General features: G+C 45.6%; 1 protein-coding gene across 2 annotated transcripts in view; it reads right to left on the bottom strand.

Moving 5' to 3' along the window:
* Positions 1-16,745, bottom strand: part of KCNQ5 (potassium voltage-gated channel subfamily Q member 5) — a 751,481-nt gene extending 734,736 nt beyond the window's left edge. The window contains exon 1 of one of the 2 annotated variants that reach the window (XM_040349943.1): positions 15,729-16,745. In XM_040349943.1, the coding sequence (XP_040205877.1) occupies positions 15,729-16,132 (404 nt within the window). In that variant the 5' untranslated portion in view covers positions 16,133-16,745. The remainder of the gene's footprint in view (positions 1-15,728) is intronic. The other variant, XM_040349944.1, reaches the window with a different exon arrangement.
* Between the last annotated feature and the right edge of the window lie 2,111 nt (positions 16,746-18,856).

Below are 18,856 nucleotides of genomic sequence, written 5' to 3'. Positions count from 1 at the left end.
CGGTATACGCCGATAAATACGGTATATCTGCAACTCATAATACTGTACATTAGTGGTATGGACAATGGGAAGAATGCTCCTTACACTTGTGGACATTAAAGCAGATGTAAACTCCACTTTTGAACTTGTACCTACAGGTAAACCTATAATAAGGCGAACTCATGGGGCCCCCGGGCAATAGGAGATTACAGGGCCCCCGGGCAATAGGAGATTATGGGGCCCCTAGGCAATAGATTATGTGGCCACACAGTACTGTATACACACACACACATACAGTATACATTCACAGTATACACACACAGACACACAATATACACACACAGTATACACACACAATATACACACACAGTATACATACACACAGAATACACATACAGACACGCAGTACACACACAGTATACATACACACAGAATACACATACAGACACACAGTACACACACACACAGTATACATACACACACTGAGAAGGTACTGGAGAGGCGGGGCAGCTATAATCTTGGGATTTTTAGACCAAAAGGATGTCGTTAAGGGACATTTCAGGGACAAATGTAAAAAAAAAAATATTTTTACATACTGTCTCTGGTTTTACTGGGGCTGGCAACCCTGATGGGGCCCCCTAGTGGCATGGGGCCCTCAGGCAGTGCCCAAGTGCCCGAATGGTCAGTCCGCCCCTGCCTGTAGGTACAGCGAATATCTCCTAAACTTGCACTGTTTAAGAAATATTCACAAGGGATGATGTCACTGTGGCTCTGGCCATTCATACTGCTGGAGCCCGTGAACCAGGAAGGAAAACCAGGTGAAGATGGCAGCACCAGGGATTTGAGACAACGCTGCGCAGGAGGGATCCACTTTATGGTAAGTCTGTCCTAATGTGCTAGTATGCGGTGCATACTAGCACATTATGACTTAACCCTGCGGGGGGGGGACCATTTTATTTAGTGGCGGTTTGCTATCACTTTAACCACTTAAGGACCGCCTCCTGCACATATACGTCAGCAGAATGGCACGGCTGGGCACATGTACGTACAGGTACGTCCTGTACATGTACCCAGCCGTGGGTCGCAGGCGGTCCGAAGCTCCGTGCCCGGGACCGCGGGACCCGTGGTCCTGATCGCCACTGGGGTCCCGCTATCGGTCCCCGGAGCAGAAGAACGGGGAGAGCCGCATGTAAACACGGCTTCCCCGTTCTTCACTGTGGCAGCTGCATCGATCGTGTCATCCCTTTTATAGGGGGGCACAATCGATGACGCCACCCCCCCCCTACAGTTGTAAACACACATTAGGTGAAACAACTCCTTCAGCGCCCCCTGTGGTTAATTCCCAAACTGCAACTGTCATTTTCACAGTAAACAATGCATTTTAAATGCATTTTTTGCTGTGAAAATGACAATGGTCCCAAAAATGTGTCAAAATTGTCCGAAGTGTCCGCCATAATGTCGCAGTCACGGAATAAAAACGCTGATCGCCGCCATTAGTAGTAAAAAAATTTTTTTTTTTTTAAAAATGCAATAAAACTATCCCCTATTTTGTAAATGCTATAAATTTTGCGCAAACCAACCGATAAACGCTTATTGCAATTTTTTTTACCAAAAATATGTAGAAGAATACGTATAGGCCTAAACTGAGGGGAAAAAAACGTTTTTATATATTTTTGGGGGATATTTATTAGAGCAAAAAGTAAAAAATATAGAATTTTTTTCAAAATTGTCGCTCTATTTTTGTTTATAGCGCAAAAAATCAAAACCGCAGAGGTGATCAAATACCACCAAAAGAAAGCTCTATTTGTGGGGAAAAAAGGACGCCAATTTTGTTTGGGAGCCACGTTGCACGACAGTGCAATTGTCAGTTAAAACGACGCAGTGCCAAATCGCAAAAAGGGGCAAGGCCCTTTAGCTGCATTTTGATCCGTGGTTAAGAAAAATTACTAAAAATGAATTGCAATGGGCATGGGTGTCTATCCAAAATAAAGTTTTTACTTTAGTTCTACTTTAATCAAGGTTACTGATTGATCAGTAGGCAACAACACCAGCTCTCTTCCCATTTCTTTTTTTTTAATAGTTTAAATGAATCAGTTCCTATGAGTCATAAAATATAACAATTTGGGATTTGTATATAAACAATATTTCATCATTGGTCTAGCTTGATTTTTCTGGTGTGTGAAGCTGTCAGAGTCTAAATGTCTGTGAAGGGATGTGTGCTCATGCATAATAACAATTTATACCCGATATGAATATTGCATATGTTTTAGTGTAATCCTGAATGTGTAACATTATATATTTAGAAAGGTTGTCTTTTGACAGTCAGCTGTACAGACAGGAAGAGTACTTGACAACCAATAAGAATACAAATTAAAATACTTCTTTATTGAAGGTAGTGTTTTTATATTTGTACAAATGTATAAAATGATGTTTAGTCTATATTTAGTTCCAAACAGCGCTGGAAGTAGATTTGTTTTCTTTTGGGGACCGTGCCAAGCATGAAATTCCCAAGCAGAAAAACACAAGCATTCCGTGCATATAGCACTGACAGAAATGGGTTGGAACTATACAGAAAAGCTCGGAAGGTAAACTGTCAATAAAAAAAGAAATTAAATCTAAAATGAAAATGTAACCTGATTAGCTATTTGTGGTTCTGCTTTGAAGGCACTAGCTGTAAGAAAAAAACATTTTGGCCTGCAGCAGCAAATTAGACCTTTCTCTGTTACACTCCTGCGTTTGTGGGATCTGGTCCCCAAACAGCAATTACATACAGTGACATGTCAACATTGAACCTAACCCTACTTTCTTTCATTATTTGGGAACTTGCCCAAAGATGTGAGGAACCAGTTTGTTAACTTTGGGGTGTTGCTGTAGTTCTATAGTCCTTTCTACCTGGTTATAACAATGGTGGTTTTGGTAGGAATGACAGGAAAGACGTGATTGTAAATGATCACCATGTAAAACAATCCATTCAGTTTAAAATTGAATAGAAAGGCAAAACATTTGTAGCACTACCCCCGAAGGAGCTGCTGGTTTAGATTTGGACCTGCCGTTACCTTACTGTTCCATACGCTCGTTTCAGGGGTTGTCCTTGAAGAGTTGTCCATAAGAATGTACGCACCAAACACACTGGGCCAGATTCACGTAGAATCGCGGCGGCGTAACGTATCCTAGATACATTGCACCGCCGCAAGTTTTCATCGCAAGTGCTTGATTCACAAAGCACTTGCGATGAAAACTACGCCGGCGGCCTCCGGCGCAAGGCGGGCCAATTCAAATGGGCGTGTGCCATTTAAATTAGGCGCACTCCCGCGCCGGACCTACTGCGCATGCTCAGTTGCGCATTTCCCGTCGTGCTTTGCGCGCCATGACGTCATTTTTTTGAACGGCGACGCGCATAGCGTAATTCCGGATTCCCGGACGGCTTACGCAAACGACGTTCATTTTTAAATTTCGACGCGGGAACGACGGCCATACTTTAGACAGCAATACATTTGCTGACTAAAGTTAGGGCACCCAAAACGACGACTAACTTTGCGATGGGAAACTAGACTAGCGGCGACGTAGCGAACGCGAAAATCCGTCGTGGATCGCCGTAACTCCTAATTTGCATACCCGATGCTGGTTTACGACGCGAACTCCCCCCAGCGGCGGCCGCGGTATTGCATCTTAAGATCCGACAGTGTAAAACAATTACACCTGTCGGATCTTATGGCTATCTATGCGTAACTGATTCTATGAATCAGTCGCATAGATAGAACAACAGATACGACGGCGTATCAGGAGATACGCCGTCGTATCTGCTCTGTGAATCTGGCCCAAAGTCTCTTTCAAGGGTTTTATTAGGCAAAGTTCTCCAACAGAGGGGTAAAGAAAGACTTTTGCTTTGCGGATCACGGGTATCACTTAGATCCACTGGATTTCAGCAACCACCGGATAGGCCTACACTCACTGGCCTAGCAGTTGGTGCGAAGCTCGTCAAAGTCTCTGCCACAGACTTGATAAGTGTCGTCAGGCCGTCCCACGATCTTCTGCCACAAGATCATGCAACCGACTGCACACTCGATATAGTTCCAACAAAAATTACACAGTGCCAAGAATCTTTCAGCACAGTGAGGTAGATCCGCCAGGGTACGTCAATCAATTGAATCCCACTGGTTCAGCTTCCTTCCATAGATAAGAAACTCCTGGGCCTACTCTCAGTTGCTAGGCCTCGGGCCAGCCGGCCCCGAGGCTACGAAACAGCTCTACATCCCTGAGGCCAGGAGGGCCCTCAGGTCGGGATCGGAAGACGAACCCCGCCAAACGGTGTCTGTCCTTTAAGTGCCCCTCCCCAGAATGTACAGCGGGTTGACCATGCCCCCTGAGCCACTTCTGAGAGAGAGAGATACCCAATACATCCAGCCTGTTGCCTTTTCAACCGTGACCTGCGGTGACAGCGACACACACCGTCAGGAGTAAACTTGTGCAACCCAGCTGAACTGAACAGAATCAACATTTTGGAATAATTATTCTGAGCCAAAACTACTGCTCAGGCAACTATAATTTAACACACAGCGCCCACTCAATTGGAGCAGGGCGCAACACATTTTTGTATATGTAGCGGTTTGGTTGCTACTAGTTACTACATCCACGCATATTCTCCCTGCTGCCAGACATCCATATGTCACACTTTGTAGACAATGAAAAGTCTTTTGCTTTTTTGGGGGGGGGGGGATTAACTTGGATGGGGAATAGGGATATGGGATGCCCATAGGATGACTTAGTATTTGCAATGTTATAGCGGTTCATGCTTTACATTGAACATGTTATAGCGGTTCACTCATTACTTTAAAAATGTTATATCGGTTTACTCATTACTTTACACTTCCTCAGTTAGGACAAAAATGGCGAACTCTAATCTTGACAGCTTCACTTCAGAACATTTCCCACCTCAGCACTCTCCCTGCAGACTTTTACCTTCTGCACATCACTTTCCTGTCACAGCATTAATACTCCTCTCCCACCATCTTGAACTGACCAGGCCTCACTCTGAATAAGTCCTAGTAGTGGTTTAAACTGATGATCCTTAGTAGGCCGGGGGCCTGCAGTACCCCTTCTTGTGGCCGTGGACATTACTTGAAAAGGATATTTGATGATGGACTACTGATCCCAGCAAGCCTGGCTTGCAAATCCTGTGCCCTCAGGCTGCATCAATTTGGCACAACTCTCCACAGTCTCTCCCTCTGGCTCTGCACCCAGCTCCCCTGGCATGCATCCTCCAGATCTCCACTGTGCTTCACTCACCGACTCCTGCCCTAGGTCCTTCCTGAAGGATTTACCGGACATGCAGACCGAATGCTTCTCCAGCTCCTGTTCCAGGACACCTCTCCATGACCGTGTAAGAAGAGGCTCAATCCAAGCTCCCCCAAGCTTGTCCGCCTAAGTTGACCCCCCCCCCGATGGGGTTATTCCTCCACACAGTCTAGCACTCCATTCTTCAGTTCCCCCAGCCGACAACTCACTTCGAGCAGGCTGACTGTGAGTATATTTGGAGGCCCGCCCCCTGCCAATCCTAGTTGGAGATTGGTCAGAGCACCTCACATGTACTCCATGTCACTCCAACTCTCAGCCCTGCCCTTCTTCCAGAACATTCTCACTTGAATCAGGGGAGGCGCCCAAAAGCTGAAGTACATGTCAGTCACCTACAGCTACACTAACCACTCCCTGCCCCCAGATCGAAAACCAACAGGCCTAGCTCACAGCATAGGCCTGCTTTAATTTAAAGGCCTGGCAGCTATCACCCAAACTCCCTGCACTCAGCAACTACCTATGGTAGAGGGTGCTACATATATATATATAAAATATTATAAATACCTTTTTTCCCTTTTTTATAAGTGATCACATTCCCTCTGTTCTCACCTGCATAAGAGCTGGAAGAGGAGAAGCAGCAGCACACTGAGCTTCCCAGTGAATAGGTGTGCAGCAAGGACATGTCAGCACAAGTCTGATCATTGGAGGAGAGTACTCTGAGTTCCCAGCATAGCTAGAGAACTGACCACAGTGTGTTCTCCTTCTTAGTGTGGTCAGTTTTTAATAGGAAAGCATAGGGACTGGCAGGAACATCAGTGATTTCACAGAAAGGAAGCAATACAAAGAGAACAGGATACTTTTTCATACAAGTACATGGTACAGCAGGCATACATCAGGAATATGAAATGTTGGGGTAACAAACACTTTAAATGTAACAAGGTGGCGGTGGTTTGCCATGCCTGTAATGTAATAGGGGGCGATATGATTTTATATACGACTGTATTGTCAATCAATTTACTACCCAAGATTAGAAAATTAGAAGACTGAAAAGGACGGTCCATGAGCCATGCACTTAACAATCATATTGATCTATCTACTTTACTTTCCTACAGATTGATTTTTCATCCAGAATCATTTCAACATTGATCAGCTTTGGCCAATCACAATGACACAATATATGTATTTTCGATAATTCATAGATTCGATCATGTAGTTTGATTTTGTGACAAATCTTTCTATCAGACTGCTATTTCTTTTATAGTACAAACACTATATACAGGAAGCATAAGAGTGCATTAATGGAACCCTCACTGGACATCCATCACCCTCCATAATCAGCCATATAGGAAAATACCACTTAAACGGTCAAAGAGCAACACTATCTATATATCATTAGGAGCTTTTTCTTTTCATTTCATCAAGTGACATTTACATTGCAATATCCTTTCTATATCACCCAAAATCCAGCAGTAAGTCACAGATCGGCATAAATGAGATTTCCCATGACTACCCAGTGGCACTACTGCTGCAGGAGAATTTTAGAACTGCCTTCGCTTTACTAGGGTATTAATGTGTAACATTTTATATTCTGCATAGGGGGGACAACATAGACCCCAAATTTTTACAATCTAGTATATTGTAGCAGATCTCATCCAGATTCAATTATCTGTGGCAAGAAAACATAGGGGGAAGGGAGGGGAGCTTTGCTTCTCTATCTCTAACCTTACATTTGTCTTTACTTAAAGTGGCACTAAATGATACCCTTTATTCTCCAAAAAGAATCCATACACATCTACTACTTAATTTCCCTGTAATCTTTTTTTCATGGAACTGTTTTTTAATGTGTTTTTCTGCCTCCTTGTAACATCCTATGTGAGCTCCAGAACCTTTCCTTTCCCCCCTAGCCTCTATTTATTTGGAACGAGCAGTACATGTTGGTTGTGGCCATGTGTACAGCTCTATGCACACTTCACAACCCATAGTCCCTAGTCCATCGTCCATCTCGGGAGTGAGGGTGGCTACAGCTCTACATATAGTACATATAACCTAGCTACCCTCTAAATTACTGTCACTTACTTAAAGAGGAGCTCCAAGCACTCCCCCCCTCCCCCAGAAAAAAATCTGCTACAAATACAGTAGCTGCTGACTTAAGGTCGGGTTCACACCACCACCGCATGCGGCTCACAGCAGGGGTCCGCAAAAGAGGAAAGATATGGACAGCCGCACTCCAATTTCTTGAAAAGACGTGCCCTTTATTGGGTAAAGGAAAAATGCACTACAGGTATCAGCACACAGTGGGAAAAACATCTGACGCGTTTCGCATTGGATAACAAATAGCTATGACTAAGCATTGATATCCAATGCGAAACGCGTCAGCTGTTTTTCCCACTGTGTGCTGATACCTGTAGTGCATTTGTCCTTTACCCAATAAAGGGCACGTCTTTTTAAGAAATTGGAGTGCGGCTGTCCATATCTTTTCTTTTTTGCATATCCCGTGCATTGCCTGCACCCATTGGTTTCTGAGTGGACATTGATTGTTCTAGTGTGCTCACCTGGAGCGGCAGCCTTCCTATCACAGCAGGGCTCCGGTGGTCCGTGCTGGTTCACCGGTTCAGGTCCGATTTCAGCATGAATTTTAGGCTGAAATCGAACCTGAAACGCACCAAAAAAGGCACGCTACTTTCCGGCACACCGCACCGGACCCGCTGCGGAGATATGTGAAGCGGCTCCATAGAGAGCCAGTCACATTCTCCTGCTATGCGAATTGAATGCGGGTAAAGGCACATTCAATTTGCATAGGTGTGAACCCGGCCTTAATATTAGCTGCTATCTTTTCATATTTTGACACTTAACTGTCCAGGCATCCAGTGGTGTCCTCACCCAAGCTGATTCTTTAATCAGCTATGGGGCACTGGCACCGCCATCTTCACTAAGGGAAACCAGCCTTGCAGTTTCACATGCGGTTTCCTACTGCACATGTGCTAAGTGTGCTGCACTTTGTGAATGGGCTGCAGTTTTCTCCGACTTGTGAAGTCCCAGAAGGCTACAGGGGGGGGGGGGGTGTGAATTGAGCCAAAATTGGGAGTGGGTACCTGTCATAACCCCTACTCCCCCCCATAAGGTGTCAAATATGGTAGCGGAGGGGGAAGGAGGCAGACAAGCAGAGCTTCCCCTTTTGGGTGGAGCTCCGCTTTAAGAGCAGAAGATGGCACTGGATATGGAAGACAACAGACTACAATGAATGTCTTTTTAAATTATTCTTTGTTGTGAATATGTTTTTTTAATTTATGGTTGGCGCCCCAATTGCCAGAAGTGTAAAAGAACCCGATACCCTTCAGCACGGGATCGGAGGGGCTTGCTGTTTTTTTCTGTGAACCTTTTCTGCTTGAAACACAGGCCAGATGCTGATGGACACAAAGGGGTAGATTTACTAAAACTGGAGCACTCTGGTGCAGTTATGCTTGGTAGCCAATCAGCTTCTTTTTTTTTTTTTTTTTAAGTGTATTTTGTGCGTGTACTCGAGAGAGGAGCCGGACTGCAGGAGTTGGGAGTAGGCAGGCCTCCCCCAGAGGCAATCTGCCACCTTTCTCCATGCCCCGGGTGGCAATGGTGGGTGTGTGAGGGGGTCCTCCCACACAGCCCGCCCTACCTGCTCCGCTTTGAAGCCCAACGGGGCAGAGGGACTCCCTATAAGGGAGTGAGAGGATCTAGCCCGCTCAACCAGCCCCGTTAGTCCTTTGCCTCTCTTTATAGAGACCGTGTGGTCAAAGTGCGTGCATGTTAACCCAATTTCGAGTGCGTGTAAGTGTGGTGGTTTTTGTGGGAGGGGGGTGGGCGTACTAAGCGCAGGCTTACCTCGCATAGCACACCCACCGGGAGCCGGGCTGAGACCACCAAACTCAATTCACATGTAGCTGAGACCGGGATCCGAACCCCTAGCTGCAGAGGTGAATGGCTTGTCAGCGCAGTGCCAATCGCGTTGAGCCACCGCAGCTCCCATTACCCAATCAGCTTCTAACCTCAACTTGTTCAATTAAGCTTGTTCAATTAAGCTTTGGCGATAAAAACTGGAAGCTGATTGGTTTCCATTCAGAGTTGCACCAGATTTCGCACTCTCCAGCTTTAGTAAATAACCCCCAAAGCTTGCAGCTTAATACCATTTCCAGATGTTCCCAGTTACTTTCACTACTAGTGTTAAACATTTACTCTACTATAGTGAGAGGACCAAAAGGAACCAAAAAGCCCCCTACTAAAAGACAGTGCCGCGTAGCAGATATAACTGCTGAAGGATTATACCGGACATGAGTTCTTCATTTCAGCAGCAGGTGTTTGGTGTGCAGCAGCTGCCCGGTGCATCATTTCAAATGACAAAATAAGGACGGAGCAGTAGAAACCTGTTACTTGCAGCAAATATTAGCTCCCTTACTAGTACAGTATTTATAAACAAAATGGAAAAGAAACATAAATCAAAAACGACTTAAAACATTTGTTGATCAAATAAAATAAACAGGCTACAATTGCATTTATACTATCAGCTCAGTGGAGGCAAATAGACTTTTCACTTTGCAATGGAATTTACTTTGAGCAGCTCTGCTGTCTTCCAATCATGTGCAAAATGCTGCCTTTTTCTTATGTTCCTTGCACAAGATTGGGTGTTCTTTGCAAATTAAATCTGCCCACATTCTCTAAGCCCCCCTGGGGGAAATTCCCTTGCAAAGTGTCTGTTTGCTTTCAGTAAAACATCTCCAATGTGTCTACTACCGATAAAAGTGACATTATGCAAACTAGATACAGCCATGACGATGCTGAAATTTACAGCAAATCAGAGACATTTCCAAAGCATTCAATATAAATCTGAGGACCAAAGGCACAGCGAGTCCTTAATGCAATATTGAAATGCAATTTACACAAATAATAAGAACATTTGTATGACCTGAAAGCTGAAGCACATGACTAAGAACAGAGTTCACATACAACAAAGCTTCAGGTTTCCAGCCATTTTCAGAAAGTGAGTCACAGGCGAAGCCCACCAGCAACAGTTTGTGGTTTCCGCCTTCCTTCACCCACAAGAAGAAATCTAATTATGTATTGGATAACAAGCTTCTAACACTCCCTATTACTATTTCAGAGCCGTCTTTCACTTCTTCAAACCAAATGACACTACTTCCTTTTCAACGTGCTAGTAGAAGGCAAAACATACGCTTTGACTGCCCATTCATTAACCTATTAAACTCTTGCATCAGGATCCATCAAGAACAAGTGCAACAAGATGTGCCCATCTTTGTAATTAACTATTATTACTCATAGGGCACTAGCTCTTGGACCATTTTTACACAAAACCTCTCCAAGTCACGTTTTCTGTAAAGTGTATCTAAAACCAAAAGCAGCTTTCCTATTTTTAGATGTGATGGCTGCAGTGTTTTTCTTTTTTTTTTAGCCTTTTTTTCCCTTTATTTTAACCTGTGAGTAATACACTTCCAGTCTGAGGGTGGCTCCACTCCAGTGAAACAGCAACGGGGATACCCTTTGACGGCAGTATTGTCTATCTGGGGAAGTCTTAGATGCACTAGCAGATTTAGGACTTGACCAACAAATTAAAGTTTTTTTTTAGCTAACATGTTTTTATGTTATGTTTATGTTTTTGTTTATGTTATAGCAACATTTTTTTTTCTTTTTGAGATAAAGTTTTTACATAATTAAAGTGGATGTAAACTCAATTATAATTTTTTTAATGATGTCACAATGTAGAGTATAAGATTTCCTATCATCTGTGCCCAGTCTTGCCACAAAGAGTTAATCCAGCTCTGAGCAATCCTCTTTTCTTAGGGGGGACAACATAGACCCCACATTCTTACAATCTAGTATACTATGGCAGTAGTTTAGAAAGGATGAGAGTGGGTTTACATCCACTTTAAATAAAAACTGACCATTGTAAGCACCCAAGTTTGACTCAACCCTCTGTCATTTTTGCTGGTCTGTTAAAAGAAGTTAAAAAAATAACAGACCTACAGGCCCGAATCACAAATTTAAAATAAAGAAAAAAGACAAAAAAAAAATGTGGCCACCACATCTAAGAATTGGTTAAAGCAGGGGTTCACCCAAAAAAATAATTTTAACATTACATTCAGCCGAGTTGTCAGAATGACAATCGGCTGTTTTTTTTTATTTTATTTTACATACCGTATTTTCACCGCCGCTTCCGGGTATGTCTTCTGCGGGACTGGGCGTTCCTAATTGATTGACAGGCTTCCGACCATCGCATACAGCGCGTCACGAGTTGCCGAAAGAAGCCGGACTGCGAGTCGGCTCCATACGGAGCCTGCGCACCAACGTTCGGGTTCTTTCGGCAACTCGTGACGCGCAGTATGCGACGGTCGGAAGCCTGTCAATCAATTAGGAACGCCCAGTCCCGCAGAAGACATACCCGGAAGCGGCGGTGAAAATACGGTATGTACGGGGATAAAATTTAAAAAAAAACAGCCGATTGACATTCTGACAACTCGGCTGAATGTAATGTTAAAAAAAAATGTTTTGGGTGAACCCCCGCTTTAACTGCAATATATGAATGATTTGTTTTTGGGTTTAGATACACTGGGGTTGTTTTACTAAATAAAACTGGAGGGTAAGAAATCTGGTGCAGCTCTGCATTGTAGTCAATCAACTTCTAACTTCAGCTTGTTCAATTAAGATTTGGCAAAAAAAAAAAAACTTGGAAGCTGATTGGTTTCTATGAAGAGCTGCACCAGATTTTGCACGCTCCAGTTTTAGTAAATAATCCACAATTATTGTAGCTATATTAATGCATTCGCAACACAATTGAGTACTGTCATTGATACTTTGTGTTTACGCAAACAGTTACATTTCCTGGATCTCAAGATTGCATGGTGTCTACCCTCTTCTTATAAGGGCCAAGTAGTACTGATCATTGGTACTGCTTGGACCTTCAAGGAAAGGGGAAAACACCTCCAAAGTGTGCCCTGAAAATGTAATGCTGAACCCCAGGGAAAGGAAAAATGGACTTCCCTTGCACTACATGGATTAAATGCTTGTTTAGGTCTAAGTGACCCCAAAAAGCAGATTTACTTTCTCAGTCCTCGATTCTGGACATCATCAAGTCGCAAAGTCAGCATCGCATCAATTTGATCATGGCCATTGGCAACAATAGACTGCGACTTATCATGTGATTTGACCTGTCAAATCGCATTACAAGTCTCTTCAATGTGAATGAGGGCTAAAAGAGTTTGTTAACCCTTACATATACCCAGTGACTGGCACCAGGTGATACACAGAGATTAAACAAATCCTCCCACATAAGTTGTATCTGTCTATCTGCAGTCTTTTCTTCTCTACATCTGTTCAAGGGGCTACATTTTAAAGCTTGTCTGAGAAATCAGAAACAAGGGGGAAAAGAGCTGAAGATACACTCTCAGGCCCCGTACACACGACCAGTTTCCTCGGCAGAATTCAGCTTCCGACCGAGTTTCTGGCTAAATTCTGCCGAGGAAACTGGTCGTGTGTACACTTTCGGCCGAGGAAGCCGACGAGGAGCTCGACGAGGAAATAGAGAACATGTTCTCTATTTCCTCGTTGTTCTATGGGAGCTCTCGTCCCGCCGTGCTCCTCGGCGGCTTCAGGGCTGAACTGGCCGAGGAACTCGATGTGTTTGGCACATCGAGTTCCTCGGCCGTGTGTACGAGGCCTCAGAGTAAGGAGAACTCTAAGAGCTGATTGAAGGGAAGGGGCAAACTCCTCTCCACACAAAACACAGGAACAAAGCTGAGACTATCAACCAGCTGGCGGTCCCTCCTCTGTCACCATTTTTCTCTTGGTGTCAGGAAAACTTGTCAGAAGTGACTGATGATGATAGCAGAGGAAGGAGGTAGCAGAGAAAAGTGACACTTAGTGCTCTTAACTGAAGCAAATATACACTATAGAGCAGCTTTTCTCAACATTTTCAACACAGGGGAACCCTTGAAATAGCATTCCAGTCTCAGGGAACCTCTACTAAAACTGACTATATCTACAACTCATGATACAATAGTGTGATGGTCAATGGATAGAACTACCTCCTTACAGCTAGCTAAATAGATCAAGGGTATCAGTGGGAACTTATCTGAGAGGCAGCAATTGCTCGTTGCTCAAGGAACCCCTACTAAAAATGACAATACCTACAACTCATGATGTATTAGTGTGATGGTCAGTGAGAAGAATGCTCCTATCACTTGTGGTCATTGGAAAGAATTACCTCTTTACAGATAGCTAAAAAGATCAGTGGTCTCAGTGGGAACGTATCTAAGTGCAGAAATTGCTCATTGCTTAGGGAACCCCTACTAAAAATACCTACAACTAATGATGCATTTGTGTGATTTCAGTGGAAAGAATTGCCTCCTTACATATAGCTAAAAAGATCAATGGTGTCTAAAGATCAATGGTATCAAAAGATCAATGGTATCAGTGGGAACTTATCTGAGTGAAAGAATTTGCTCAATGCTTAAGGAACCCCTAACAACCTCTGGATGAACCCTGGGGTTCCATGAAAGCCTGGTTGCGAAACCCTGCGACAGAGGGATATGATTTGTTCAAATTTAATATCTGAAGTTTACAACTACTTTAGAGGGCTTGTTCACACTTGAATACATTTCTAGCGCTTAACAAATGCTCCTATAGCTTTAGTATGGGCGTTAGACTCACGTATTGAGCTTTATTTTGGGCGTTAGACTCACGTAATGAGCTTTAGGGCGTTAGACTGGCGTTTTACAAACAATAATGATGAGTTAAAAATGCTCCCCAAATGTCCTATTGGCAGTTGTGAAGTGTTTGATGAGCGTTAAGCCGCGTTAAAACTGCTCCAGAAGCGCCTATTCCATTACAATAAATAAACTAATCTTAACGCCCCGCAACCGCACCGCAACAGCCTACCAGAGCGTTACCATAGACTTGAATTGGAGGCGTTGAAAGGCTTCAAACGCCACCTGACTCGACATGAGACTTCTCTTTTGAAGTGACACGGTGCCAACGCTTCATGTTTTAATAGTGTGAACAGCATTGTGTGCTGTCCATTGTACCATTTAAATAGATGTTTGAGGGGCGTTTTTAACAGCCTTTCAAACATCTGCTTTGAGCCCTGGTTCATGTCAAATCAGTGGCATTTGCGGGCAATGACACCGTCCTAATCGGTGCGGCGCCGCATCTGCACCGATTTAGAAAAAAGTTGTTTCTGTACTACTTTTTGCGATTTTGGCCCGTGATTCACATTGATATCTGTACAGAAACATGCACAGATGTCTTTGTAATCGCGGCCGAAACCCGGGACCGACAAGCGGGTGTGAAATCGTGTGATTTCAGCAGCGTGAACCTGGGCTAAATGCATGCCAGTGTGAACTTAACCTTAGGCCTCGTACACACGACCGAGTTTCTCGGCAAAAACCAGCAAGAAACTTGCTGGGAGATATTTTTTTGCCGAGGAAACCGGTCGTGTGTACATTTTCGTCGAGGAAACTGTCGAGAAACTCGACAAGCCAAAAAGAGAGCATGTTCTCTATTTCCTTGATGGGAATGGAGAAAATTGGCTTGTCGAGTTTCTCGACAGCCTAACAAGGAACTCGACGAGGAAAACGATGTGTTTCGCCCGTCGAGTTCCTCGGTCGTGTGTACGAGGCTTCACCCTTGCAGTATGGGGCAGCCCATTTTTCCTTTCCTTATATACAATTTTCAGGGCAAGCTTTGGAAATGTCTACCCTTTCTCCTAAGGTCCAACCACCACTACCTGGACCTTAGAAGAAGGTTTGGTGGGACATTTTTCTTTCCCAGGAGATGGACTATAAGTATCACAGACAACACGCAGGCCTCGTACACACGACCGAGTTTCTCGGCAAAAACCAGCAAGAAACTTGCTGGGATTTTTTTTTTGCCGAGGAAACCGGTCGTGTGTACATTTTTCGACGAGGAAACTGTCGAGGATCCCGTCGAGCCAAAAAGAGAGCATGTCTTCTTTTTCCTAGACGGAAATGGAGAAACTTGCCTAGTCGAGTTCCTCGACAGCCTAACAAGGAACTCGACGAGGAAAACGATGTGTTTCGCCCGTCGAGTTCCTCGGTCGTGTGTACGAGGCTTCACCCTTGCAGTATGGGGCAGCCCGTTTTTCCTTTCCTTTTATATGCAATTTTCAGGGCAAGCTTTGGAAAGGTCTACCCCTTCTTCTAAGGTCCAACCACCACTACCTGGACCTTAGAAGAAGGTTTAGTAGAACATTTTTCTTTCCCAGGAGATGGACTATAAGTATCAGAGACAGTACTTAGTTGTTTCATTAGGACAACACAACAACAACGTTGATCTGATAGAAATTCAGCAAAGTTCCAATGTAGAAAGCAACCCCCTCCCAATCCAGAAATGATTGCCCACCACAGATGGACCTGTAAGGGTTGGCAGCCAACAAGCAGTGAAATGGATGTACTCACACGAAGACGTGGTAGACAAAAGCCCAGCCCCTGGGTCTCTCCAGCACGTTGTAGAGATAGTTTTGAAGCTTCCTGTACTTGACGTTCCTCCTGCAGCTCTGACTGCTATTATAAGACAGCGGCTTCCCCAACAAGCTCATCCGAGCTCCCTGCTTCCCCCGCCGGCTCTCATGCAGCAGGTTCCCCACTCCTCCTGCCCCAGCGCTCCGGGCCGATTCACCTGTCCCCAGCAGTAGTAAGCCATCTCCTCGGTTGGAGTTGAGGAGGACCCTGCTTCCCCGGCCGCTCTCCACATCCTTCATACCGTAGTAGCGCTCTCTGCCCCGTCCTCTCCCTCCGGAGCCGCTCTTCATCCAGAGCCCAGAGCCACCAGGCTCCTCGCCACCGCTATGGTTACGGGGCATGGCATCCCCCGGCACACAGGGCACCGCCTGGAGAGAGATCGCAGGCTGTCAGATCAGATCGGGCACAACACAGCACATGTCACAAATCCTTCACTGTCATTTAAACTTCGGCATAGTCTTCAAGGAGCAGTCCGCCTTGGCATCGGATGTATCATCATGCCCCCACCGGTGTGTGCCTCCTTCACTCACTCACACCAGTAACCCTTCACCAAGTCATAGATCCAGTGCGATCATCAATAGAGCAGCTCAGGGATGGGGCTGTCATCAGCTGTCACTGGACCCTGGAGATGATCCCATCAGCCTGGAGCTGGAATTCCCTTGCTCTGTGCACAGGAGGGGCCACAGCACTCAATGCAAACACAAGTGATCCCACAGCTCCCTACATCCACTGCTGGAGGAGGAAAAAACAACAGATCACACACATAGGATCAAGTGGCTGTCAAAGGAGAGAGGGGGGGGGGGGGGGGGGGGCAGGCAGGCGAACTTGTAGGCAGCTCCTAGCCCTCCCTCCTAACTTTTACTGAGCGCTGCCAATCCCAGCAATGGAGAGGCTGCTGAGCACTTCTTCATGTGCATGATCTGGGCTCTCTGCTGCTGCTGATGTGGGAGTGGAGGAGGCTGGGGGGGCTGAACAGAAGCTGCGACTACAGGCTCAAGTGTGGGGGAGAGGCAGCTGGCTACATTCCTCCTTCCTCACCACTGCATCTTCGCTTTTATATTTCCTACAAGTCTAGAGCCCCAAGTCACAGGTGCAACCACAAACTTAAAGGGGGGGGGGCAAGTGGCTCATACTGCTTCCATATTATATAAGCCCAGCAAGAGCTGACCCTTTAAATAGCTTTGGGGTACAAGTAGAAGCAGCTGCCTATGTCTGTGAACCCTTTTACAGGATTAGGAGAAAATGCTCAATGACATATTTCAAAGAAACCATTAATGAGATTCGATTCTTTCCTCAAATGGCTTCCAAAGCTGCTGGAGGATCATTTATTTAAAAAGATGAACTTCAGGGAGAATGCTTCCTTGCAGGGGGGTTGCCCCAATGCTTGTTAGGTGTAAGGGACACCAAAAGCATCCTCTGCTTCTCCCAGTAGCTTACGCTCTCTTCTACTCCTCTGCACTCCATCAGGTGTCCTCAGGCTCTGAATTGGACTTGATGAATCAAGATAATTAGTGCTGAGAAATACAGACAGATAATTATCCATCATATCATTCCATGAGGTGTGTGATTTTCCTCAAACTTAAAGCGGAGGTCCGTCCAAAAAAATTACAATTAAAAACCAGCAACTACACATACTGCAGCTACTGGCTTATAATAATAGGACACTTACCTGTCCTGGAGTCCAGCGATGTCGGCACTGCAGCTGATGTTTCCATCAGCTGTCTGGTGCTGCCACCGCCATTGCGGGTAAGGGTACCCGGCAGTGGCGGTTGGTGCTCAAATTTTTGGGAGGCGCGAACAAACGGAAAAAAACATAAATTGCCGCCACTGCGCCCATTAAATGTTGCCAGTTTTCCCACTCAAATGCAGCCAGTTTGTCCCCTCAAATGCAGCCAGTTTATCCTCCCATTGCCGCCAGTTTGTTTCCCCAATTGGAGCCAGTTTGTCCCCTCAATTACAGCCAGTTTGTTTCCCCAATTGGAGCCAGTTTGTCCCCTCAATTACAGCCAGTTTGTTCCCCCAATTGCAGAAAGTTTGTCCCCTCAATTACAGCCAGTTTGTTCCCCCAATTACAGCCAGTTTGAGCCCCAAAATGCAGCCAGTTTGTGCCCCCAATTGCCACCAGTTTGTGCCCCCAATTGCCACCAGTTTGTGCCCCCAATTGCAGCCAGTTTGTCCCCTCAATTACAGCCAGTTTGAGCCCCAAAATGCAGCCAGTTTGTGTCCCCAATTGCCGCCAGTTTGTGCCCCCAATTGCCGCCAGTTTGTGCCCCCAATTGCCACCAATTTGTTCCTCAATTGCAGCCAGTTTGTGCCCCCAATTGCCACCAGTTTGTCCCTAAATTTCAGCCAGTTTGTGACCCCAATTGCCGCCAGTTTATCCCTCAATTACAGCCAGTTTGTGCCCCCAATTGCCGCCAGTTTGTGCCCCCAATTGCCGCCAGTTTGTGCCCCCAATTGCCGCCAGTTTGTCCCTCAATTGCAGCCAGTTTGTGCCCCCAATTGCCACCAGTTTGTCCCTCAATTGCCGCCAGTTTGTGCCCCCAATTGCCGCCAGTTTGTCCCTCAATTGCAGCCAGTTTGTGCCCCCAATTGCCACCAGTTTGTCCCTCAATTGCAGCCAGTTTGTGCCCCCAATTGCCACCAGTTTGTCCCTCAATTGCAGCCAGTTTGTGCCCCCAATTGCCGCCAGTTTGTCCCTCAACTGCAGCCAGTTTGTGACCCCAATTGCCGCCAGTTTGTCCCTCAATTGCAGCCAGTTTGTGCCCCCAATTGCCGCCAGTTTGTCCCTCAACTGCAGCCAGTTTGTGACCCAAATTGCCGCCAGTTTGTCCCTCAATTGCAGCCAGTTTGTGCCCCCAATTGCCGCCAGTTTGTGAACCCAAATGCAGCCAGTTTTCCCCCAGCCCGGCACATACCTTCCTCGGGTCAGTGCCATCCTCTCCACGCTCCCTCAATGTCTTCTACCACCCTCGATGTTGCTTCAGCCAATCAGGTGACCGGTAACCAGACCCTGTGCACCCGATTGGCTGAGAGGCGGGTCAGTGTTAGGGAAGCTATTCCCT

The sequence above is a fragment of the Rana temporaria genome, chromosome 4, assembly GCF_905171775.1.
Source record: "Rana temporaria chromosome 4, aRanTem1.1, whole genome shotgun sequence".
In the NCBI taxonomy this organism is placed as follows: Eukaryota; Metazoa; Chordata; class Amphibia; order Anura; family Ranidae; genus Rana; species Rana temporaria.
Note: the sequence above shows the minus strand (reverse complement) of the source record. Positions and strands in the feature narration are given on the sequence as shown.